At 32.6% G+C, this 26,670-nt stretch overlaps 3 protein-coding genes across 4 annotated transcripts; 1 reads left to right on the top strand and 2 right to left on the bottom strand.

Annotated features, from left to right (window-relative positions):
* The first annotated feature begins 8,017 nt into the window (after positions 1-8,017).
* Positions 8,018-12,754, top strand: LOC108338380 (uncharacterized). Its single transcript, XM_052879976.1, has 8 exons — positions 8,018-8,493; positions 8,639-8,768; positions 8,915-9,032; positions 10,483-10,574; positions 10,680-10,749; positions 10,856-10,942; positions 11,438-11,539; positions 12,244-12,754. The coding sequence occupies exons 1-7, from the start codon at positions 8,127-8,129 to the stop codon at positions 11,525-11,527; spliced, it is 954 nt and encodes a 317-aa protein (XP_052735936.1). The 5' UTR covers positions 8,018-8,126; the 3' UTR covers positions 11,528-11,539; positions 12,244-12,754.
* A 408-nt stretch (positions 12,755-13,162) lies between these two features.
* On the bottom strand, positions 13,163-23,015 carry LOC108338262 (exocyst complex component EXO84B). 2 transcript variants are annotated; one of them, XM_017575035.2, is made up of 7 exons: positions 22,567-23,012; positions 20,987-21,084; positions 17,477-18,533; positions 16,623-17,138; positions 14,956-15,144; positions 13,743-13,879; positions 13,163-13,625 (listed from the first exon to the last, which is right to left on the bottom strand). In XM_017575035.2, exons 1-7 carry the CDS (start codon positions 22,714-22,716, stop codon positions 13,463-13,465), a joined length of 2,310 nt encoding a protein of 769 aa, XP_017430524.1. In that variant the 5' UTR covers positions 22,717-23,012; the 3' UTR covers positions 13,163-13,462. The 2 variants fall into 2 exon arrangements, with proteins under 2 accessions (XP_017430524.1, XP_052735935.1); XM_052879975.1 differs by having other exon boundaries at positions 13,490-13,625; positions 13,709-13,879; positions 22,567-23,015.
* Positions 23,016-24,680: 1,665 nt separating this feature from the next.
* On the bottom strand, positions 24,681-26,361 carry LOC108337329 (ATP synthase subunit epsilon, mitochondrial). The gene is made up of 2 exons (XM_017573830.1): positions 26,098-26,361; positions 24,681-24,924 (listed from the first exon to the last, which is right to left on the bottom strand). The coding sequence occupies exons 1-2, from the start codon at positions 26,279-26,281 to the stop codon at positions 24,896-24,898; spliced, it is 213 nt and encodes a 70-aa protein (XP_017429319.1). The 5' UTR covers positions 26,282-26,361; the 3' UTR covers positions 24,681-24,895.
* Positions 26,362-26,670: the final 309 nt, after the last annotated feature.

The following is a 26,670-nucleotide window of genomic DNA, read 5'->3' as shown; positions in this document are numbered from 1 at the left end:
GTCAGTAGTGTGTGGACCTCTGAGTTTTGCTTTTTTTCTTTTTCTGAGTTTTGCTATGACAGTATCATTGTTTCAACAAGTGCTCTAGGGAATCTCACCAATAATGTAATGTACCACCCTGAACTTGCTCAAGTTGCAAGCAATAGGAGCAATCCATTTGCTTCAGTCTAAAGTAGCTATAAAACCTATCATTAAAGATAAAGTTCAAAAAAGGTATCTTTCTCCCCCAGTTAGTACAAAGAAAAGCCTGCATCAATTCTTTCTATTTTAAAATTTCAATGAATTACAAAATCTAAAATTTGTTTATCAAGGGTAATGTTAATTAGACAACTCATATACGCATAACTGCATAAGTACACTTGATTTGCAATAATATTGGTTTCTGTGTATTTCTGCGTACGACAGTTGGCTTACTAAATTTGTCTTTTGTCTAGGTTGTTATAGCTTGTTTGGATTTTTTTATATGAATATCTAAACATGCAAACGAAAAAAGTTAAAACGAATGTTTGATCAGATTCATTTCTCATCAGAAATCAAACCCACAAGTGTTTATTCATAAGCGGAGAATTTGATAAGCTTACTTAAATATATTCCTCGAAATGAGTTGTTCTTGCATCACCATCTTTTGTCTTCAAATTCAGATAGTAAAATAATAGCAGCAATTAGTATATAGTCATAAACCATGTGCATGATGCTCTTGTCACATTATTTGTTAAATAAAATATGAAGTATTAGAAAATTATTTCTTTTGTATTAGTTTTATTTTATAATGTTATTATTATTATCATTAATAAAAAGAATATACCGTAATCAAATTATTTTATAAATATTGTGTAACTTAAATTTGTTATATTTCATTCTCCTATCAATATATATATATATATATTAATTTTTGTTATTAGTTTTAGATTATCTTTGTTGGGTATCAACATAATTTAGGTAATGTAAAACTCGTGTTTTCATCCCAAGTTTAAATATTTTATAAAAACCAAAAAAATATTACAACTATAACAATTTAAAGAAAATTTTAAAAAGTCAATAATTTACTATTTACCATAAATAAATAAAAGAGTATATTACGAAAAAATTATTAAAGAAAGTTGTGAAATAAGTTTTATATTTATATTTATAAATATATGATATTAATAAAGAATAAGATAAAATATTATATCATATTTAATATAATAAAGCAATTTTATATAACAATAGAAAATAAAAGTCGTGACTAGTTAACCAACACGGTCGACAGGTTATATAGGCAAACACATGCTAATGAATTTAAATATTCAATCTATTCTATATTTTTGTACACTAGATCGCAAACCACTATACATAATATCCATTCCTATATACTAGTGTAATTTACTTTCAAACTTATAATATTTCAAACTATAATTAATAAGTGTGGTAAATTTTATTTTCAGTTTTTTCTTTAATGAAATCATTATTAAATACATACCTATTATTTTCAATTTTGTAAATTACTTACATTATCATTAATCACTTTTATATCTGAAGTCATCTTTATTTTTATTAGAGTTAAATTAAAATTATGATTACAGTTTATTATATTAAAGTGATTTTTTACTATAATTAATAAGTGATAAATTTTTTTCAGTTTTTCCTTTTAATGAAATTATTATTAAATGCATCCCTACTATTTTCAATTTTATAAATTAGTTACATTATCATTAATCATCTTTATACCTAAATTTACTTTTATTTTATTAGTTACATTAAAATTATGATTACAATTTATTATATTACTTAATTACTTTATTTTGTTGAAAATTTTCATTTACATTGTAGTTTCATCCTCCAAACCAAATATTAATTTGGTACCAAGGTAGTTCTGGTTGATAAAATTTTGGTACCAAAACTAAAGCCTCACTACATACCACTTTCTGCCATTTCAAGTGAAGGTTTTGATACAAATTGTTTAGTGGGTAAGTTGTAATACTTTATGTAAAATAATTTTGGTTATTTGGATTTTAAGTTCAATGTAATTGGTATGGTTTTTGCAGATATCATGGGAGTGCTTACAAGGGTTGGAACAGAAAGGAAGCTCGAAAAACAAGGAAGAAAATTAAGTTGAACGTAATATGTGCATCGAGGCTGATGGTAATATTATTAGTCTATTGAATTGAGTTTTTTTAATATAGTTTTCAAGTTATTGACGTTTTCCTACTTATTAATTATTTGTTGTTGGAATATAGTTTTCAAATTGAATGTACCCTATTTGGAAAATATGTTGACGAGTTTAATGCCTTTTTTACTTCTGGAGAACTGTGAAATGCTATTTTAATATCCAGTTTGCGAAGCTCAAAGTTTTCCGAGGTGTTTTTCTTCGTATAAATCTAGTTTATATAAATCCAATTTATATACATTAATGTTTTTTTTTATATGTTAATATGTTAAAGTTGGTAACTAAGACTGAGTCTTTTGTATACAGAGACATAGAGACAAAGTATATGTCCATAATTATATCAATTGAACACTAATAGAAGACATGGTTGATTGAGAAAAAGGTTAATGAATTGAAAAAAAAAAAAGTAACAACAAACTTCAGTTTCTCCTTGATAATTTTGATTGTCTATTTTTTTTTTTATAGATTTTTAGGTTTTTTAATTTTTATTTTGTTTTTTTAAAAATTGTATAGAATGTTTTAGTATTATCCTCATAGGAATTGAGTCAATTATTTAATTATGTTTAGAAATGACAATGCAGGTCAGTCCAACCCATTTAGGCCCGACTTACACTTTGTCTGTAAAATGTGGGTTGGGTTGGCCCCCAAACTTGTAGAAAATCGATTCAATATTATAACTTGTCACACATCTTTCATGGTCACTGAGTCCACATACTAGCCTACATAATTTTGGAAGATTTTCTAGAACAACATTCAAGGTTATTAGATGAAAAATATCTTTTAACATATTACTCTTGTAAAATAATAATATAATATTACAAAAGAACGTGGCTAACGTTCATCAATGCAACGTCCAATGCTTTTCTTGGCAACGGTTCTTTTGTATCTAGCTCTATAAATAAAGTACCCCTTTCATTCCATGAAATAAGCACAAACAAAAATTCCTTTCATTTTTCTAGCTCTCCTTCTTACATATCACACCTTCTTTAGCTCTCCCTCTTAATTTATTTGTTCTTTTCTTTTCTTATTTCTAACTCTTATATCCTGGGTATAAACTCTTTTAGAGTTTCTTCCTAGTTTTGAAATCCTCGAATACTTTCGAGAAGTTTCTGTTGTATCCTGTGGAACTTGTACAATACACCGCAGACAAGTCCTTAAGGACAGTGAATTTACATGTTTCAGGAAATACTGTTCGTGATTTTAACGCATGTCCACCCTTTTAGACATGAAGCAAAAGATATTTAAGACTCGTTGATTCTCAAATACACCGTCGAAGATGTTGTCAGACAAAGATTTGTCATAAAAAACTACTACCACTGAGAAATGATTTAAGATAAGGACATAAAATCTCAAATCAATTAGTACCATAAGGTGCTCGAAGATATCAAAGTGGAGAATATTCTTCTATCGGATGAATTTGTTTCAAAACTCATAATCGAGAAATTGTCGCCATCTTTGACTGATTACAAACAACAATTAAAACATAGACACAAACAAATGTCGCTTCCAAAGCTCATCACACACATAATTATTGAATATACTAACAGAAAGGAGTGTGCTACTACAAGGGCTAAAGCTTTGTCTGCAAAAAGCAAATGTGGTAGAAGTCAATTTAGCTCCCAAAAGGTATAAACACAAACCTGATAACAAAAAGAAAAATAATTTTTGAAAATCTCGTCCCAATGGATCTAACCCTACCTTTAAGAAGAAAGGAAATTTCTTCGTATGTGGAAAGTTGGGCCATCATGCACCATAATGTAGGCGTAGAGTAAGAAACGATAATCCTTCTAAGGCGAATATAACCGAAGGAGATGACACTATTGTAGCGGTCGTTTCACAAGTAAATTTGATTACCAATGTGAGCAAGTGGGTGGTAGACTATGGGGCTATCATGCATATCTATGCAAATAAAAGTACCTTTACCTCTTACATTAGTGTAGGAGATGGAGAAGAACATGTGTACCTCGATGATTCCAGGACAACTCCTGTCCTAGGAAAAGGAAAGTTCTTCTTAAGCTCACATATAGAAAGACTCTCGCCTTGAGTGATGTGCTGTATGTGCCCTCTATCAGAGCTAGTTTAATCTCTGTATCAATACTAGGAAAAGCGGGGGTTAAAGTGTCATTTGAATCTGACAAGATTTTTATGACAAAAAAAATGTTTTCGTGGGAAAGGGATATTGTGATCAAGATGTCTTTATACTGAATATTTATGAAATTATTAATGAATCAAGTTCTTATGTTTAACTTGTTGGTTCTTATGATATATGGCATGCGGGGACATGTGAATTTCTTATATGTTTTGAAATTACAACAACTAGGATTATTTAATATGCATGATAAATAGAGTAGAAAATGTGATATATTTGTAGAATCTAAAATGAAAAAGAAAACTTATTATATTATAGAACGTCAAACTGAATTATTAGGGTTAATTCATACTAATCTAGCTGATTTAAAACAAACCATGTCCAAAGGCGATAAAAATTATTTTGTGACCTTTAGAGATGATTATTCTAAATACACCAAGGTGTACTTAATCAAACATAAAGATGAAAAATTTAATGTGGTTTTAACTTATAAAGCAAAAGTAGAAAATCAATTGAATAAGAAAATTAAGAGGATTATATTAGATAGAGGTGGTGATTATGTAGTGTTTAATGAATTTTGTGTTAAAGGAGGTATTATCCATGAAGTGACCCCACCATATTCACTTGAGCCTAATGAAGTAGTTGAGAGAAAGAATAAAATTCATAAGGATATGATGAATGTTATGCTTGTTAGTTATGGTGCACCTGATAATATTTGGAGAGAAGCCTTCCTTACTGCATTTTTTTTACAAAATAAAATACCCCATAAAAAAATTGGTAAAACTCCCTATGAGTTAAAGAGGTTATCAACCTAACCTTAAATATCCAAGAGGAGTCTAGCTAAAGTGATGTTACCCGATCCTAAGAAAAGGAAAATAAGTTCTAAAACCTATGATTGCATGTTCTTAGGCTATGCCAGACATAGTGTTGCTTATAGGTTTCTAGTTCTTAAAAGTGATGTGATTGAGCGTAACACCATTATGGAGACAAAAAATGCTGAGTTTTTTTAACATATTTTTCTTTTTAAGGCTGGTGAGATATCTGAACCTATTAGTAATAATAATGATGCTATGAGTGAAGATTTGAGAAGAAGTAAAAGACAAAGGAAGGAAACTTCCTTTTGAGATGACTTTTATACTTATCTCGTTAATAATGATCCAACTAGCTTTGTAGAAGCTTCTAGTGCTCCTGATGCAAAACAGTGGAATAAGACCATTAGGATTGAATTTGAATCAATTCAAAAAAATAGTACTTGAACATTAATAGATTTGCCAAAAGGAGCAAAACTCGTTGGTTGTAACTGGATCTTTAAGAAAAAGTATCACCCTGATGAGTCTGTAGAGAAGTATAAGGCAAAATTAGTAGCAAAAGGTTTTACTCAAAAACTCAACATAGATTACTTTGATACCTTTGCTCCTATGACTATAATTTCCTCCATTTGAGTGTTGTTAGCACTAACAATTATCCATAAACTAGTGATACATCAAATGAATGTAAAACAACATTTTTGAATGGTGATTTGGAGGAAGAAATTTATATGACTCAACCTGAAGGGTGTGTTGTACCTAGTCAAGAGAATAAAGTATGCAAACTTTTAAAATCTTTGTATAGGTTGAAACAACCACCAAAACAATGACATGAAAAACTTGATAATGTATTATGTGATTATTTTGCACCTAATGATGCTAATAAATGTGTGTACTCTAAATCTTAAAATGGTAATTATATCATTATATGTTTGTATGTGGATGACATGTTAATTTTTGGTACATGCAATGAGATTGTCGCTATAACTAAATTGTTTCTAGGATCAAATTTTGAAATGAAAGACATTGGTGAAACCACACTAGTGCAAAAGCAGCGTATAACGTCACACGTTCAACATCCAAACTGAATAACCAACATTAAAAATGACCGGTGACATTTTTGTAAATAAATGCAATTATTAGACGTCGTTTAGAATTGTAATTCGACGTCAAATTTGTTATATTGGGTAAATTTTGCGAAAATGTTTGGTGCAAAGGTGAAAATGTATTTACGTATGATGTCGAATTCCCTAGAATAAGACGTTGAAAGGATATAAAACGTTGAATGCCCTAGCGTTAGACGTTAAAAGGTTAGCGAATTCAATAAAAATTTGAGCGGGAGATTGAAAATTCAATAACTTTATCTTAGCGCGCGATACCATCTACTCTGCTCAAGCTTTTCTGGAACGAAGTTTGACAACCATCACATGTAATCTTTCTTTCATTTGTTACATGTTAATTAACTACTTTAGGTATGATTTTCGTTTGTTTTGACCGATTGTTTTCGTGTTTTTGTCCGTCATAGGCGCATTCTGCTTTCTTTCTCACTGGTGGAAACACTTTATTCAGACGAACTCACCTTTTGAATGTTAGTTTTTATTTTCGTTTTGAAGAACTTATTTATTGAACTTGTTTTTTTTTTGAACTTATTTGTTGTTGTTGTTTGGTTGAACCTGTTTGTTGTTTTTGTTTGATTGAACTTGTTTGTTGTTTGTTGTTGATACTACACTACACGTTCATAGTTCATGCTTTATAAAATACCAAAAAACTGAAATTTGTTCTATTTTTGCTTTTCAAGTCTCGTAGAGTTATAAAAAAGGATCACAATTAATTAAAAAAAATTGATTAACGTCGAATATTGACAAAATTCGACATTAATTTGTTTTACGTCAAATTGTTCTATGTTCGACGTCCATTTAACGTCTCCAGATATGATGTCGACCTCGAATTCGACGTGAAAGGCCGAAAAACACCGACAATATAAGGTGTTTTTGTACTAGTGTCAATACAATTTTAAGTTTTAGAATCATAAGGAAGAGAGATAATATATTACTATCTCAAGAATATTACATTGAAAAACTTCTTAAGAAGTTTGGATTTTTTGACTTTAAACGAGTGAGTACCCCTTATGATGCTAACTCTAAATTAATGAAAAATAAAAGGAGAATCTATTTCTCAGTCTCAGTATGCCGAGATAATTAGGAGCTTATTGAACTTGATGAGTTTTTCTAAACCTGATATTGTTTATGCAGTAGGTAAATTAAGTAGGTACACTCAATGTCCAAATTAGGAACATTAGGATGCACTTGCTAGGCTTATGAGATACTTAAGAAGTTCAATAGATTATGTCATTGAGTATAGTGGATTTCCCGTTATACTAGAAGGGTACAATAATGCTAACTGAATATTTGAATCAGATGAGACAAAATTCACTAGTGATTATGTATTCACACTTGGGATGGTGCAATTACATGGAGATCAGCCAGACTAACAATTATTGCAACATCAACCATGAAATATGAGTTTGTTACTCTTGAGATGACGGTTAATGAGGCTAAGTAGGCTAAAAACTTCTTAGCAAACATTCCACTAGAAATAAAACCAACCTAGTGTCAATACAATGTGATTGTCAATCAACAATAATTATAACTAAAAATAATTAGTCATTGACCAAATACTAATTTATAAATATATATAAAAGTAAATGATTTTATAAAAAATATTTTTATAATTATATATTAAATATTGTTAGAAAAATACCTTGCATTGTAACAAAGACTAATTTATAGATCTAAACAAATGTCTACTAAGAGAATACTTATTTTTTCAAATATATTTAACATATTAAGAAATAAAAACTTAATATTAGTTAATAATTTAAAATTTAAGTATAGTGTACATAAATCTAATAAATGATTACTGCTTGGGTGAAGCGGTGGAGGTTCTTAGATCTATTTAAAATTCAATAACAAAAAGAAAATTTGTTACAAACATTATTTTAGAGAGAGGAGCAAGGAACAGTGTATAGAAGAGAAAGAAGATTGGGGTTGAGTTGAGGATTAGGGTTAGGGTTTGATCGCACGCAATGGCTGGCACCGGCATCCACCCATACCATCAGCAATGGCCCCCAGCGGCCGCCGCTCCTCCTCCGCCACCTCCAGCTGCCGCGGCCGCTCCTCCTCACGCCGGCGACGAGGTTCGAACGATATTCATAACCGGTCTTCCCGAGGACGTGAAAGAGAGGGAACTTCAGAATCTGCTGAGATGGTTACCCGGCTTTGAAGCTTCTCAGTTGAATTTTAAAGCGGAAAAGCCAATGGGTTTCGCTCTGTTCACCGCTCCGCACCAAGCACTCGCGGCCAAAGATATTCTCCAGGACATGCTCTTCGATCCTGACACCAAGTCCGTCCTCCACACTGAGATGGCCAAAAAGAATCTCTTCGTGAAAAGGGGTGAGCTTCTTTGAAGTTTCAATCTGTAGCTGTATCTGAAATCGAAACCTTTGCTTGCTTCGCATTTGCTTACTCTAATTTTTAGTGTTAATGACCCCCTTTTATTGGTTGAATTGAATGCACGGCATTCATTGTTTCATTGTAGGAATTGGAGCTGATGCTGGTGCTTTCGATCAAAGTAAACGATTAAGAACGGCTGGGGATTATACACATACTGCTTATACATCTCCATCCCCTTTTCATCCTCCCCCGCCACCTGTTTGGGGGCCACATGGGTAAGCACAGCCTATATATTTGACACCCACTCCAAGAAAATTAAGAAATTTTTATCTCAATGTAATAATTTTAGTTTGCAATTGCATTGATTTTACTTATTTCAATGTGTTTGCTCTTAGTTTGTGACAGTTTTTCTATGGTCCAGATACATGGCTCCACCACCACCTCCTCCATATGATCCATATGCGGGCTATCCGGTTGCACCTGTACCAATGCCTACTCCTGCTCCCATAGCAGCGCCTAGTAGTTATGTTCCAGTTCAGGTGAGAGTGGCTGAAAATGTGAATATTGCTTTAATGTATGTTTGGAACTGCCTCAGGAAATATTTATTTCCCCTCAGTCTATCTGTTAACTCTCCCCATAGTAGCACCTTCTGCATGAAAATCTAACTTGATGTGAATTTATTCTTTGCAAATGTGTTCTTAGTAAATGATTATGTCATCGCTCCATGGCCCACATTGGTCAACTCATTTTAAACGGGGAACATGGGTTAACACATTTAGTTTCACTTGATTTCCCCTTCAATGATCACTCCATGTCTTGCAATGTTTAGCTCATATTTTAAAAGGGGATATGGGTTTAGTGCATTTATCACTCCTTGTCTTGTAATCTTCAGCACATGTTTTAAAAGGAAGGTTTTTGAATCCTGGTTTACTCATTCTATATGATAGTATGAATATGACACTTGCTCATTGTAAATCTCTTTTGGTCACAAAGGACCTGATCTCTGCTCTGGATAATTTATTTCGCATCATTAATTTAACAAATGGTGAATTTATTCACATAGTACTGTGCTCATGACATGCTGAACAGACATTTAAGAGTTTTGTATTTTATTTCCGAATGGGTATAGGTGGGGAGACATTAGCTATGAGTTGACTGGATAAATTGTTGAATGTATACCTAACTGGTATTCGGTGTACATATTATGATGATCACTATCCCTATTTTAGCTATGGTTATTAACAAGGATAATAATGCATTGAAAAAATGTGGACCCTTCAACTCATACCAATGAACAAATGGTGAATTTATCCACATAGTACTGTACTCATGACATGCTGAACAGACATTTAAGAGTTTGGTATTTTATTTCCGAATGGGTATAGGTGGAGAGACATTAGCTATGAGTTGACTGGATAAATTGTTGAATGTAGACCTAACTGGTTTCGGTGTACATATTATGATGATCACTATCCCTATTTTAGCTATGGTTATTGACAAGGATAATAATGCATTGAAAAAATGTGGACCCTTCAACTCATACCAATGAAGTATCCAAAAGCATTGGTATCAGATATGTGAAACGAATAAAAGTACTGGTCTACATAGGTTTGAATACTTCATCCATTTGTCTAGGTGAAGTACCCTACAATATCGTATACAAATATGTGAAGCAAATTGAAGTGCTGGTGCTTTATAGATCACAATTATAAATCTCTAGGAATGACTGTACATTAATTACTCATGTCAGTGTAAGAACACAAAGGGTTTTTTCAATTTTACATATAATATCTTGACTAATCTTCTGGCTGGAAAAAGTCCAAGGTGCTTTTTAGTTGAGTTCTTATATTGCTTTTTTTTTTCTTTGCCAAGTTATCTGATTTTTTTGGTGTTTGATGTATTGAAACTTTATGTTTTCTGATTTAGATTTGGTTATACACAATGAATGATATAGTGTGTTACTATCTTTAACTTTATTATTTTGAATAGAACACAAAAGATAACCCTCCTTGCAACACCCTGTTTATTGGGAACTTGGGAGAGAACATAAATGAGGAAGAAGTAAGGGGCCTTTTCAGTGTGTAAGTACATTTAGCCCTTGACTACTGGTTCTTTTGTTCAGTTTACATTGCATTTTTCTATCCCAAAAGACTCGGAACATTATTTGGATCAACTTTGTGTTGCAGACAACCTGGTTTTAAGCAAATGAAGATTTTGAGACAGGAGAGGCATACAGTTTGCTTCATTGAGTTTGAAGTCAGTGATCTTTCAATAAACTTTTGTCTAACTTGTTAGTTGGTGAATATTTGTGCTTTGCTTCTGGTGAATTTTCCTTGGTTTGACATTCCATGACCTATCGCAGGACGTGAATAGTGCTACCCATGTGCACCATAACCTGCAGGGTGCTGTTATCCCAAGTTCTGGCTCCGTTGGCATGCGGATACAATATCCTTTTCTATATTGTCAAGCACCCTGATATTTTCTTTCTGATCCTCTTCCCCTGTTCACTTTTTAAAAGCTGACTGTGCATCTAGGGTTGTACCTCTGGAGACTACGGAAGACATTTTTACTAAAATGTTTGCATTTGTAACATCATACCACAAATTTGTTTTTTTTTCTCTTTAATGTGCCTGTGCATCAATGATACTAGAACCATGGATTTCTTTCAATTCAACTACTTTTTAAGGGTTTAATTGTTTTGCAGTCTGATCTAACATGAATACTGTTGCATGTGTTAGTGCTTTATAGCTCAAAATCATATAGTAAATCTTATTATTCGGGCTTCATATGTTTTCAGTGTTGATTTTTTTTTCTATCATCCATTATCTCTTAAGCTGGATTCAAAAGTTCTTATCCTTGGCATTCAGTTTGGTACAAACTCGGTTGTGATTCTGTTATATGCAGGGAATTTTTTTGGTGTTTTTCTTGACTTCTCAGTAGATATTCAAAAAATCCATTTGGAAAAAGGAAAGATAATATTCCTATTGCTGTTCCCACTGCTAATGGAGCTCCACCAACAATGACTTATCAGTAGCTTGAAGGGGATGTAATCTGTTCTTTATGCTCCAACAAATATTACCACATAATAGGATGCATCTTGCTGCTGTCACATGCATCCATTGATCATCAAGTCATCGCCATTAGCATCCTTGCTCATGTGAATGAATGCACAGTGGCATCATATACATACATTTGGCTATGTTATACTAATCGGACATGCATTTCTTGGCAACATGTGTTGGTTCCCAGATTACTTTTGTAGGCTTAGATGGTATTATCACCTGTAGAATTGATGCATGGGTCTAAATTTTGTTTAAATTGTGTGCTTTATGGTCATATATACATTCTGTGTACATTGGCATTAGGAATGCTTATTCAAACAAGCTTTTGGCTTCTATTTTCTAACTTTAGGTTCATCTGGTGCTTATTTGACATGACATATTGTGCTGATACTTTTATTACATATCACGACCTGGCTAGGATCTGGAGAAATAAGGATGTCATAGCAATGGTCATGCTACCCTTCCCACTATCATATTACCATTTTCATTACACCATATTTAACATTTTCCCCATTCAATCCGTCATTCATGACTCCATTTAATCAGAGCATTGGTGTTAATGCTTTGATATTGAAGCTATTGAGACCTATTTAAAGGAAATCCGCGGAGTTATATATTGTCTGATTTATACAGGATTTCAATACGAGAAAATAATGGGAGATCCATTACTGCTGTCATATCATTGCAGGTAAACTTTGTTGGCTTTGGTGAACTACAATCAAATTAGGTTGCAACTTCTGTCGATTATCAATCAAGTGAAGCCGCCCCCTTTGAGTTATATTCATTAAACAGTTGACTGACTTATTTTGTCCACTACATGCTAATTCTTTGCTAGTTTTCAAAATCTATTATTGTAGCAAAAGTTTAATTTGTGTAACAGAAGAAACTGATAGGTCAAGAATAAATCCCGAGGAAAATGGAGTAATGGGTGTAGAATTCTCACCCTACTACTGGGTTCATTATTTTTTATGAACAGTGGTCCAAGTTTTGCAATGAAAATTGCAACTTCGGAGTTGAGTATCAAACTAGACACATCAATTGTTGTACTAAATTCAATTCTACCCAACACTGATGCATCAGAGCGCTGGGTGCTTTTGTTAGAACTAAAGCCAACAATTCACCGTTATTAATGGGCATTTTTCCGCTGACTACGTTTGCAGTATTTTCCAGAGGAATGAAATGACATTTTAGCAGCTTTATCAAGTGCATTTCCAATACTGAATGTGTAAATAAAATTCAATTCCACGTGAAATGAAGCTTTGGTTTGCATATAGTTAATTTAATTATTTCATAAATTCAATACTTACAAATGGCATTCAAAATCGTGCATCATTTAGTTTGGTCTCTACAATTGTAATAACATCCATGCCGGACATCTGATTAAATTAAAATAACTTGAATTTATTCTTTACTAAATTCTTCATTGCTTTATTTTTGTAATGGTTTTGCAAAACTATATTACTTAAATAAATTTCATTGTAATAAATCGATAATGTGTAGCTTTTATTTTATTAGATGTTTTACAATGTAAAGTGCTTAAATAGTCATCCAATCTGTCAACTTGAGAATCAGTGTCATGGAGCAAGTAAAATCTAAAGAATAAAAGGTATGCAAAAATTGAAGTACACTTATTTGAAAAGAATAATGTTTGAGAATGCGAACAAAATAATCAAGTCAACATTTACAAACCAACAGGCAAATTGACAAGATGAAAAAATATTGGCAAACACCTGGCTATGGAAAACTTAATCTACAGAAATGCAGGGTTATTCCCCCCAATAAATTCAGTAAGATGATTGCTGCGTAGGGAGAAGATGAGGAGCAATGACGAGATAGATCTCCATAGAGTACAAAAATCTGCTTACCAATTTCACGAATGACTTAATTTACAAGGATGCAACTATGCCTCACGAACTATTATGCGATCTCACAGATGAAATTGACTGAGCAGAGACCGATGCTGTAGGGCTGCTAAGGTCTCTCTCCCCGTTTATTTCTTTTGGCTTTCCACTAAGTCTCTCCATTGCATCTTGACATATGTCGTTAAACCATTCGTCTTCTGGCAGTTCTCTGGCAAAATAATATATATTAACATAAATTCCTTTTAAATCAAAATTTTAACAGAAAAGACATTTGCAGACACATTTTCCTACATGTTAAGATAGTATGTTGATGGTGACAACATACCTGTATGGATCCATTCCTGTTGCAGAAAATGCAGACATCGCTTTTGTTATAATCTCATTGACAATTCGTTGCAAATTTCTTGACAAATACCGACCGTGCGAAGCAAAACATACGACAAACTTCATATCCAAATAGAACTGCACAACGTGAGAAAAAAATTATGTGGCCACAGTAAACTTTTCTGTTCACGAGGTTCAACCATGTAAGTTTGTATCCATTGATTTTTTCGCGTCGGCAAATCATCACAACAAATGTTTAGGCATTCAACAAGGTCAATGTTGTCAATTTAATTTTTCAATAATAGAGTAGAGAGCATGGAAAATTTTCTTGAGGGGGAGGAATAGTTATTTTCAATGTGTTCTTCAATAATGGAGATGAAAGTATGACCAGAATCCAAGTGATTAGCATTGTTAAAATGGTTTCTCCATGTTTTTTATAATAGCACAGACTAATTGATATCTGTCACTTGTATAAACGAACAAATATGCATCAAATGAAAAATAATCAGTAATTATTTAGGCTCATAATGTATTTATTTTCGCGTCTTCCAATTTGTTTTGGATTATTTCTACACTTACTTTCAATTAGTTATTCAAGTATGATTCAAATAAATTAGAAAGTATTTATTATAAACTAAATTAAAATTTGGTCCCCCTTTAATTTTTTATCCACAATTTTGGCTTCACTTTTTTCTCCACGATTTTGGTTTTCCAATTTCATAAAATTGGACACTTTGGTTCGTTCCACATTTCTGCTTATGTTTATCTCCTCTACTTTTTAAATTTTAATTAATTAAATTATCTTTTGATGGTTCTTTGAATGGATGTCTGGTTTAAGGTTCAACAGGATCAAAATAAAAGAAATATATCCAAAATGGATGTTTAGACTACAATTGCTGATTTTATTTTTTTTAAATAGATCAAAGTTGCGAAAAAAAATAGGAGTACCGAAATCGTGGATCAGGAATTAAATAGAGGCCACAATTGCAATTTAGTCTTCATTATTTAAAGTTTTTTGTAGCACTGTTTGTTAGAAAAGGCCAGACTTTGATCTATATAAAGTAATAGAAGACTTGAATCGCACATATTAATCCTAAATAAACCTCTCCTATTTAAATTGCATTTGAAAGCATCAATTTTTTGTCTGTTCTGGCAGGTAACCAAAACAAAAGAAATCTATATGGTATTATAATAAAAAAACTTCAATATCATACCTGTTGAAGACCAAGGGGACCTAACGGCCTGGGCCCTTCCTCAATATCATCCCAAAAGCTCTGGTCTTCTGAAAGCCACAACATAACAGTTTCTGTAAGTCTCATCAAGAGCAGCGTAGCAAATCTTTCCCTCCCTACAAACATATCTGCTGCTATAATGGCCATTCGGTTTAGTTTTACAAAAAGCTCCTGAACAATAAAATAATAGCCTCATCAGATACTTGAATAATATTTGTAGTATAACTCGGTAATGAAGTTAGAAGATAATTTGTAATGACTTTAGCATAAGAGAAAAGATAATTCATATAGCAAAAGAAAAAAGAAACATTCAAAAAATCCAACGTGTATCAAACGAGTTATAAAGAATAACGGCTCTGTAATCCAAATCCAATGTAGAACAAGGCCATACAAGATATATTCGTTATAGAAATTCAATGGAGGAAAGGAAATCAATAAGAAGTCCGCTTGAAAATTAAATTCACATACAGGTAATATATAGGAAGATATAAAATAATCATGTCGTCTTGGGAAAATAGGAGGTTAAATGTTTCAGTGTTCTCAGTTTACACACACACATACTGATTTATATACACTGTAAGTGTAGACATTTTTTTACACACTGCATCCGATGGAAATTCATCTTACTGCCGCATCATGTCAATAAATAGCAATCTGTCCCTTTAAAGTGAATATTAGGTACACAAATATGATTTGTTGGGCATGAATGGTAACATCAACATTTGATTTTTCATAGATGAATTTTATTTACATTACCCTCTGAGTGAACTGCTCAATTTACAGGAACCAGATCCAATGAGTAAGATGATGTGAAAGTAAAGTGAATTCCTATGCGATGCTAGTGTAAACAAACTCACTAATATTGCATGTGTGAGAGAGGACTACGACAAATTCGATCTTTAAAATATAGAAGATAGAGATAGATATGCTGCTAGCGCCTCAAGCTTGATCATGATGTACATAAACAACATATATAGTATGATTTCTTTCGTGATTATAAAGTTGATGTGTGTGTAAGAAATGGCACAATGTTTAATCCCTTTTTGGTAGGCAGAAGGAGACATTTAACCACAAAAAGGAACACAAACAAAACAGTGAATTCATATATTAGGACTAAGAACTTCCTTAGTCAGCCAGCTAATTAAGGTTAATACTCAATAGTAACAGACACTTCAAGAAAATTATTTCGCTCAGTACCATGATTAATTAGCTATTTCAGAATGCATACTTAGATTTCAAATAAACGAACACTTGGACATGGGACAACACATTAAAAGAATCAGAATGGAGCTTCATGTCGTAAGCAATAATCCACACGCCTGTCCTCCAGGTTTTTCCACCAAGAGATATTACACAAAACACACATGCAGCAAACCATGGGAAATAGAAAAAAAAATTCAAAGAGAAAAACTTAGTAATACACTAATTTGTAGACATTATTATTAGCTGAGATTCAATGAAAGTCATAAATTTTGTAGATCCTATTCATATTCATTTAATGAGTTCCACTTTTCATTTTGTAACTACTAATAAATTTCAAGCAATAACAGTGTCATTAGGACTCCTCAATTTGTAATTCACGTTTCCGAATAACGAGGCAGATAAGAAAATCTGTAGAAAAATATTTCACTAAAGAATTTCCAAAATACCTGAAAAATGAAAGATGGAAGCCATTCAATTTCTTCAGCATTTCCATCCATATTTATATACATGTCAGCAGTAAGATGACTATCACCTTCCTCAGTAAAAATTAGGTCCAGTGCATGTTGACGACAGAATGTATCTTTTAATCTGTCCACTGAACCAACAAGTCTTCTCCTCCATTCTCTTTGTTCAGGATGACGATTTTGTCTTTCTGAGGTTCTTCTTCGATTGTCATCATTGTAGGAAGCTTGATTTATGGGGGAAAGCTTCATAGCTGCACGTGGAAGTAGTTCATCAGCTAGTAATGAGGCATTTGCTAGCAATGCAATTTGCTGATCCTCAGTCTCAGCCATGCGTACAATTTTGTTTCCAGGCTCTTCAAAGCTCGCCTCTTCCTCCATTGATCCTGGTAATGCTTTTATGAGCGTGTTCACATAGGAGTTAAATACTTGAAACAATCCCTCCAGGGCTTGGCCTCCCAACTGCATGCTAAGCAGTGGTCCTACATCCTCAAAGAAGTCCTGTATACAGAACATCCAGCATGAAGTGAAGTAACAAAATAAATCCATTAAACCAAACAGGAAACATATATAGAACTCGGTATAAATCTAAAAAAGATTAAAATGTGCAGATGAGTATGTGTTCTGTACGAAGGCAGTTATTTCTTCAGTAAGAAGAACACAGGAAACAGAAGATTCAACAGCACAAGACTAAGAAAATTGTAAGTATATTCACTTAAGGAATCGAAATAACAAATATTTTGTACACTTAGTTTTTGAACATCTAATCCCACTGTCCCAACCAATGCAACATCTCTGTTCAGTACTTCAGTCTAACAAGTCAAAACTGAAATTCTCACCTGGACCATCAAATTAAAGCGATGGGCACTGCTTGTAAGTTTATGTTGAAATGCTGTTGTATTACTAATGGATATACTTGAAGGCCTACTACTCTGACGACTAGCTGTAGGAGGGTATGTAAGCACCCAATCATCAGCCGCAGCCAAAGCAGCAGTACTCTCTTGAATTCGTTTCAAATTAGCATCGAGTGCTTGCTCAACACTAGGCCTAAAAAGTTTCAACAGCACGGGACAAAGGGCTAGACCACGAGCTTCCAACAATGAGCAATGACCCAACGCTATTTGGACACACTCTGCAGCAGCTCTTAAACCTCCTGCAGCTGCTGATGAAGCTAATGCATGCCTTTTCACCAGAAGAGCAAAGGCCTCTGTTTGCTTTGTAGCCCACATGACAAGTTCCGAAGTATAAGCAGGCTCCTCACCAAAAATAGCCAAAGAATCACTGGCAGCTTGAGCAACTGCAGAGAATACCAATTGGGCTAGAGCAGCAGTATATGCTCCACCATATGAGGTGCTTGATGGTCGAAGACTTTGCATATTATATTGATACCGCTGTTGATGGGCATTAAGTAGCAAGCTGTGGGCATTGGGACCATCTCCAAGTCTTTTAAGGGCGGAAACTGATGCACGTAGCTCAGCACCACGTGTGGAGGGCTGACAAGCAGCTTCAGTTAGCTGATCGGCTAGCTTTTGTCTACGTTCAGCAATGGAATTCTGTAGAGACAAAAGTACAGACGGGGTGATAGATTTCATCTCTTTAGCCTCAGAAACTACACGTTCTCCTTCATCGAGAGCAGCCAAAGCCTCTTCCACTCGCCTTTCAGCCAAGAGAACATCCAAAAGATCAGGAAACTCTACCAACCATTTGTCTAGGTCTGATATTTCCTTATCTTCAGAATCTGATGTAGCATTTGAAGAAAAACCATCAGAATTCGAAATTGATAATGCTTCGATGTGAACTCCTTCAGCTAAACCATGTATCAAGGCAGCTTGTGTAGAGAGCAGGTTTCTAATAGATGAAAGCTCCCCCTCCAAATCTGATATCTCCTTAGATGTTCTGTAATATTAATATTGCTAAGATTCAAAATATGACCCACAACATATCAGCTAAGTAACATTAGCTAAAACACATTGCAGCAGCTACTTTTTTAGGTCCAAACATAGAAGGGATAAAGTATATTAAAAAGAAGAGTAAAGTAAAAACTCTAATGTACCTTCTATTTTGCATTTCTTCCACAAAACTACCTCTAATTCTAGAACATACACAAAATCCCTCCTATTTTTAAAATATGTTACGTTTAAACCCACAGTTATTATTTGCACTTTGATATCCTGATGATAGATTTTGTCACATACAAACCTCTTAGTTAAACACTACATAAAATCCCTTCCATTTCTTAAATACATTACAATAAAATTCCAGCATATTATAGTAAAATTTAAAATATTAAATCCTTAAAAGACAGGTTTTACAATATTATTAGAGTAACACATAAAAATAAACAGTAAAATAAATTATGATTTCATATTCAAAATAAAATCTTCATTTTTTTCTAACAAAATTCTATTAAAAGCCTAGTCACAAGAATAATTAATAGGATCCAATTAAACTATTTATTTAAAATTGTTCGTTAAAGAATTGAATAATAGAATTTTCATTACTTCGTTATGTTTTTTTTATTGCAATAATTTTGAAATAATTCTTGTCATTGATAATTTTTGTTTTTAATAACATTATTAAAAAAAATCATTTACTTTAATCATTTCAATGTTATCTTAACATTTTTGTATCTTTAAATATTAATAATTTAAAATTTTTATTATTGTATAGGTATTTGATTGTAATGTATATAAAATACAGGGGTGTTTGTGTAAAGTTTAAGAAATAGACTGGACAACGGATTTTGTGTAATGTCAAAATCTGTAAAAATAATATTTATCTCAGTTTAATTTAAAAAGAAAAGGTTTTGTGTTTGCCTATATCAATTTATAAACTAGGAGGGGGTTTGAGGAAGTTTTTTTTAAGATAAGTGCTTTGGTTTATGAAACGTAAAATAGAAGGGAGATTGGAGTAATTTAGCAAAGAAAAAAAGGTACATGAACAACTCTCTCCCCAACCAACACACCCAAACATTCAGGGAGGGAGATATTTCTCACAAACAAAATAAGAATGACCAATGTCAGATGCTAAACACCCTTTTTCCAATAATATGCTGATATAATATTTATTTGACATCACATGATGTTACAAATAAAATATTAGGACATTTTTAGAATTTTTAAAGCACCATAAGATTTACACAGATTGCGTACAAACCACTGAAACCAGAATTTTCAAAACCAAACCAATTAAATTGGTAAGCAGTCCGGACAGACTTCTAAATCGAAGAATGAGAACCCCTCAAAACCATTAAAACAATGCAAACTGATTGTAGTCTGACTGGCCAAATTGGTTGAAAGATCATTTTTATTCCACTACCACTCAAAATACTTCAGTTATGAGAGAAATAAAGGCAGAACTAGGGTGTGGTAGATGACTGTTTATTAAACACTAAAGCATTGGTGTTTATTAGTAAGTGATTTTGTTTATATAGATTATCATGGTTTGTATGCATGCTTTGTGCAAATCTCAGTATATCAGAGGGAAATTTCAATTACAGATAGTTTAAATGGCCCCAATGAATTTAGGGGCTGAAGCCACAAGTTTTACATGTGGTTGGATTTGAGCAAAAATGAAGGAGAAAAAATCCTCCACAGCAACATTACTACTGCGTGAGATCTTAATCCTTCAATAAATTTTATTAATATTTCTTATATAAATTTGAGGTTTGAAATAATAAACATTGAAGACATGATACTTCATCATGTTAAGTTTTTTCCCCAATTAACTACCTCACCGTTCCCAAACTCCCAAACAAGAATTTTCAAAATTTTCTTTTTTCTTTTTATTTTATTTCTCATCATCCATTGCCTGAATAATTGTTTGTGTAGTTAATTGTCAATAATGTTGGACCGGTTTGCCTGTAATTATCTTTTTTTTTTTTTAAAATGTGCCTTTTAAAATAAGCAGATTTATGTTTTTTTTTTGTGTTTGTCTGATATTCTTATCTTAAAAATAAACAGTTTTCCGCTTTTCTTATACTGCTTCTTGAATAACTTAATTTTTCAAAAACATTTATTTTATGTTTAAACAAACTAACCCTCATATACAATGATTTTCAAGAAACAGCTCCATGTGACGATTATGCAGTTCAGAAAGACCCACTGCCTCTTTCTCTTTCTATCCACATTAACTTACTATAGTATCATTACTCAATTATACTGAATTAGAGATATATTTTAGTTTCTATAACAACATTTGTATACTTAAGTATTTAATATATGTATGCTAACATTGTTTACAAGTTTAACAAAATTTTAGTGCGATTTCAGCACCTTGAATCTCTTTCTTTATTAGTAAAAAGGACCAACTCAGTTTTCAAAATATTGATACAAACTGGCACAACTAACCGTATGAAGGCTGCATAGTTAGCATAGACACTTCGACGCATCTCCTCAGCAGATGCCTTCTTCAAGTCCACCAAATATGAGCACAATTGTTTAATTTCCTGAGGAACAAAGTAGCATTACTTAGAGCATATTTGGAACATCTGAAATCTTAGATTACATCTGTTTTTTTTCAGAAAAAATGTTTGTGAAATAAGCTGTGTTTAGGAAAGTAACTTAAATTTGAAAGAAAATCTGGAGAAATAAATTGTTCTTTTAACTTGAAAATCTGAAAGTTACATCATTTTTCCAGCATCATACACTCTTTTTTATATGTCAAAACTGTTTTTTTTTTCATCTAAACGAACTTAATTATCATATAATCATTTTTCAACAAACTTATAAAAACATAGAACATTCTGATTATAACCAATAATACATATAATCGATTATTATAATAATATAATTTTGCAGTTTTCCCAAGCACACCCTTAATGTGAAGGTCAAGAAAATTTTTCTCTACCTGGTGGGAACTAGACGGATCCAACAAAAGGTTTCAGCACTACATATGACTAAAGCCCTGTTTGGATAAATTTTTTCCTTAAGTCTTCATAGGAGAAGAAAGTAAGAAAAATAAATCAAATAAGTTTCTCCGGCAGCTAAAACTAGCTTAAGCAGAAGCTAATTTGTAGAAGATCTCTTGTATTAGCTTCTCCAAAATATTCTTTTTAACTTGTATAAGCTAATCTCAGGATAAGGAGAAACTTTTTTCATTTTTCTACTTATTTTCTTCTCCTTCTAGTGCTTATGGAGTAGTTTGTCCAACTCTAATTGAGAAAAAATTATGCCTAAGTGGCTATCACTACATGTTGAAAGCTATTTCACAACTACATGAGCCTTAAATAGATGTTGAAGGAGACATGTATCTAATAGCCATATAGAGCACCGAGAATGTATGATACAAATTTTCCCTTTTCAGCCAGTAAAAGGAGTCAATTACAAGTAAAAGCTATCTCAAACTGTAAAATTTATGAATAACAGGATTGACACAGGATATCACATGTTGCTAAGGTGTGCCACATGATACTTCAATCTAAAATAAGGCTTGTCCTCCCTTGACTTCCTAGCTTTAAGGAGTGGCTTTATTTTGAATTAAAAATCAACTTAGATTTTATTGTCAAGAGAACATTAAAAGAAATGAAGCATGCAACGATGAACTTCATATCTATAAGTCTAACCAGTTGAATGATCTTCATAGGCCTCAGCACTAGAAACATTTAGGTATAGCTAATAATTAAGCTTATATTATTGAGATAACAATAAATACTCAATTAGAGTAACATGACAGACAAGAAAAAGAAAGAGAAATCATTCACCAAATTTTCACTGTACATTACTGTCGTTTGTTTATGCTGTGGCAGAACAATGCATCTCCCCGTGAGGAGAAATTTAGCAAGCATCTATAAACTTGCGAATATAGATTTATAATTTAAACTGAGTTTTGAAAAAACGAGGTACTACGAACGAACGCAATTGAAAAGGTTTGGAGCGGATCACTGAATATGCAACTAATAGGAAACGGTAAAGTGGAAAACGAAATGAACCTTATCGTTGAGCGAGCAATTGGACTGCACATAGGACTCTGCGTCGAATTTTTCAGTCTTGAAGGGATTGAGACCTTCTTCAAGCTTAGGTCCATTTTCCTTCGCACTCGCCACCGAACTTCTCGACCGAGATGTCTTCGCCGTCGCCATATCCACAGATTCCAACGGAGACGAGATCACCAACCACCGAACTTTAGGGTTCAAATTCAAACACTGGAATCCAAAACGTAGATCGATCTACGCACGAATAAGAGATAAGCTCACTCAGCAGCACAGAGAAGAAAAAGAAAAGGAGAAGACTCTGTTTCCGTTTCGCTTCAATTTCAATTTCAATTTCTCTATCCCTAACAACGCGGTGAAGGCAAGAGTTAAGATTGCCCCGGAGAGAGAAGAGAGGAGAAGATTGCCAGCACACCACGCCTTATTTTTCTTTTCTTCTCTCAAAATAAAATAAATAAATAAAATAATGTGCTTTTTGCTCTAACTTCTCCAACTAATAATAACTTGCTTCTCCATATACACTTTCCTTTTTGTTTGTTTACCTGTAATTGATTTACCCTTTACACCAAAAAGTGGATGTTTAAAAAAATCAAATTAATGCCAAATGAATATATTTGGTGGTAAGATATTCAATTATGGCATTTTATTATAAGATAAAAAAAATGTCTATCTAGCATTCATTGAAAAAGGTTGAATTGAGAAAAATAAAATGAAATAATTGATTTATTTTTTTCAAATAGTTAAACTCTATATAAAGAGTCACAATTGACAATGCAATTATAATTACTCAGATTTCAGTTAAAACAAGTACACACAAACTTCATGTCTTAAAGTACATCATTACTAAGGATAAGAGGCAACATGGGTTCATATATTAGGATGTAGCATCATTAATCAGTTATTAGTTTGTTTGTTTTTTCTATAGGAGAGTTTTAATAGTTTGGAATGATTTTTTTTATCTGAACTATTTTTAAAGATATAATAAAATGCAGAAATTATTTTATAATTTAAACATTTGTTGGGTATAAAATTGGGGTGGAATTATTGTGTTCTATTTTTCCATGGGAAGAACGAGGAAGGAGTCAAATCTCATGATAAAGTTCACTTTAACATGTAATTTTGTTTTTTATTTATCTCTTTTTTTTCTAATATGGAATAGGTCTCACTTGGTACAAAATATAGAAGGATAAAGCACATGCACGAGACTACCTAAAAAAGCAGCAAACAGCATAGCAAAATAATCAATATTAGCCATTAGCTGGCTATTTGAACAACTCTTTTAATTTATGCATATTTCCTTATCTTCTACATTTCACAAGATCCGTTAAGAAAACATATTAACTGCTTTGTATTATTTTGTAATTTTTTTTGGTTATCCTCTGATCTTTGAAGTAAAATTAGATTTAAGTTTTAATAAGTAAACTTCTCTACATATTTTATCATAAATATATCATTGTGTGTACTTTAATGATAGTGTTACTGATTGAAAAGCTAATAAATAAATTTTTCATGAAAACCTGTTAATCTACCTTAATGTAGAAAATTAAGAAAATAACTTTGAATTGCATTTTCACATTTTGAGAACAAGTTTACACTTAGAATGCTTCTTGTCCATTTTCCATTTTCCTTCTTCGTCAAGTGTTTGTTTTGACGGAATAGATTGAAAAACGACATTAGCACTTGCATTATAGCAAGTGCTGCCTGCAAATTTTGCTATTGGATTAGTCTTTCTGTTCGTAAAAAATTATTTCTTTCACTCAGAACTCATTAGTGCCATTTGGCCATAGCTAATCACAAATCATTAATTACAAAATGAACCATTAAAAAGACATTCTAACCACCAAAATGACTACTTGCACCATCGGTTGACAGATGCATTGCGTGTGATATGATATATCCCACTTTTCTTCAAAAACATCATTGAAATTACAAAGGCTAATAGGAACTCGGTATAATAAAATCAACCATGAAGCATTCTGTGTTGATGAATCTTCAAATATCGTAATAAAAATATAAACCTGATTTATTTCAATTTATTCAAGGATTATTTCACAAACTTATGAGCCAGCTTAACATAGTTGAGCAGCTTTCTCATTTCAGGACCTGGAAGCAGATTGAAGTGCAAAGCCACTTGTCATTAAGTTCAAAATCATTTGTTTAAACTTCATTATTACAAGAATAACCATCGGAATCAAAATCCAGTAATGTTTTTTTTCATGGAAAGAAAAAAAACAAAGAAATTAAACATAAAAAACCACAAAAGGTTCAAAATGACAATTAACTTCCAGATATCAATGATTTATGCATTTATTGCTTCCAGCATTCCGAATCACTGCCCTGGGGTGTCAGAACGAACAGCTGAAAAAGAAATTTGAACACTTTGGTCAGAATACACGACCATGATGTTAGCTGAAAAACATTTGGCGATGAGTAACAGAAAAATGTCATCAACTCAAGGACCCCTTCTAGAAGTATGTTTAGAATTTCAGTAAAGGACATAAAGAGTATCCTTGTTCAAAAGTTTGTTCAGCACTTAAAAGTATGTTTAGAATGTTTTATCCAAACATCACAATATCCTATTGAAATATTCTATTAAATTATTTTCTAGTGATATACCAAAAGAACTTTAGCTTGACAAGAGAACCCAGCACCGGTGAACCAATTGTCCATTAATCCGTATCACTAAATTGTGTTTGCAACAAGGAGAAGTTTTGGTTTGCGAAAAAAATTTCCATTTTCAATCTGTTAAATTTAGAAAATTTGCTATGATGTCACTACTTATTTTCAATTTCAATTTCCTGTTTACTTCTAAAAAACTGTACAATGGCTCATCAATAACAGAGACAAGGTACTCCCATGGTTACTCGTGATACAAAGCACAGAAAACAGAAAATAAAAACAACTTATTGGAAATTTTAACCTGAGTTTAAATACATTTTCTTAAATTATTTTCTAATGATCAACCAAAGATACTTTAGCTTCATTTTCTGTTTTCTTCGAAAATGAAAATAGAAAACACTCAAAGTAATGTGACAAGCATTCTCCAATAATCCTTAACAAGTGCAACGCGTTATCTTAACAAATCTTGTTCCCACAAAATAGGAACCCACAGCCATGGATGCCACGACCAATATACATGCATAGAAACACATACATACATGTAATTAAGACTAAAAAAACGGAGACAAAGGTTAGCGAACCATATCAATAGTTTTTATCATCAATTAAAAAACATATAAAAAAACATAGAAATGGAGCATGTCAAGGGAAGGATCTGGTGACAGCTAATTCGCACAAAACGGGAATTGATCCTCCCACGACATGATTACGAGGAAGATAAAGATCAAAATTTGCGATGCCAAAATTAGGGTTATTGATTTTGGCGACCGAGGGAATCCATTCCCATACTCCACACAGAGATAAAACGTATAACAATGGTTACAACCTTTTCATCTGAAATTAAAATGAAATCTATGTGGATGCAATTAAACGAAACAGATGATGAAAATTGAGAAGAGAAGATGAGAATACTTGGTTTTTCAGGCTTGCCCTCGACCCATTTGGAGAGAGAGAAATGGACCTTCTCACGAGAGAGGGCTTCGGCCTTGTAGGGTTCCTTGAGGCAATTTCTGACGAGATTGGCACATATGTTAGAGTATGTGATGTAGGTCATACCCGCTGCTCTCCAAAACGGCACCGCTCCGCTCGACGCCATCTTCACACTTTCTTTCTTTTCCCAACACTAACACTCCTTCTCTCCGACACCGTACCCTTTCTTCCTTAACAACACCAATGCATCGAATCAATCAGTCACACTGTTATATGGGCTGTCTCTAAGCCCAGCCCTTCGTTTTACTTCTCGGCCCACTTTTATTTTTCATTTTTACTTTTCTACATTGTTCTCCGTTTTATTTTAGGTTGAAATATAATTATGTTCCTTTTTTTTTAAACCGTAATTTTGGAAAACTAAAAATACTTATTTATTTAACTATCTAAATATACAATAAAGGAGACTTCTCCTAGTCATTGGATTGAATTTTCAATATTATTGATCTTGACAACTTCAATATTTACCAATTCTAAAGTCATGAGAACCACATTTTT

Source organism: Vigna angularis, chromosome 7 (assembly GCF_016808095.1).
Source record: "Vigna angularis cultivar LongXiaoDou No.4 chromosome 7, ASM1680809v1, whole genome shotgun sequence".
Taxonomy (NCBI): domain Eukaryota; kingdom Viridiplantae; phylum Streptophyta; class Magnoliopsida; order Fabales; family Fabaceae; genus Vigna; species Vigna angularis.
Note: the sequence above shows the minus strand (reverse complement) of the source record. Positions and strands in the feature narration are given on the sequence as shown.

What these genes read in the sequence shown, in the direction of transcription:
- LOC108338380 (XM_052879976.1), top strand. Translation starts at nt 8,127, where the DNA reads ATGGCTGGCACCGGCATCCACCCATACCATCAGCAATGGCCCCCAGCG. An exon ending in GTAGTTATGTTCCAGTTCAG is followed by an intron (nt 9,033 to 10,482) that starts GTGAGAGTGGCT and finishes TATTTTGAATAG; the next exon opens with AACACAAAAGATAACCCTCC. An exon ending in TTTGCTTCATTGAGTTTGAA is followed by an intron (nt 10,750 to 10,855) that starts GTCAGTGATCTT and finishes GACCTATCGCAG; the next exon opens with GACGTGAATAGTGCTACCCA.
- LOC108338262 (XM_017575035.2), bottom strand. Translation starts at nt 22,716, where the DNA reads ATGGCGACGGCGAAGACATCTCGGTCGAGAAGTTCGGTGGCGAGTGCG. An exon ending in ATTGCTCGCTCAACGATAAG is followed by an intron (nt 21,085 to 22,566) that starts GTTCATTTCGTT and finishes TTTGTTCCTCAG; the next exon opens with GAAATTAAACAATTGTGCTC. An exon ending in ACAGGAATGGATCCATACAG is followed by an intron (nt 13,626 to 13,742) that starts GTATGTTGTCAC and finishes TTATTTTGCCAG; the next exon opens with AGAACTGCCAGAAGACGAAT.
- LOC108337329 (XM_017573830.1), bottom strand. Translation starts at nt 26,281, where the DNA reads ATGGCGTCGAGCGGAGCGGTGCCGTTTTGGAGAGCAGCGGGTATGACC. An exon ending in GGGCAAGCCTGAAAAACCAA is followed by an intron (nt 24,925 to 26,097) that starts GTATTCTCATCT and finishes TTTCTTTTTCAG; the next exon opens with CTGTTCGTTCTGACACCCCA.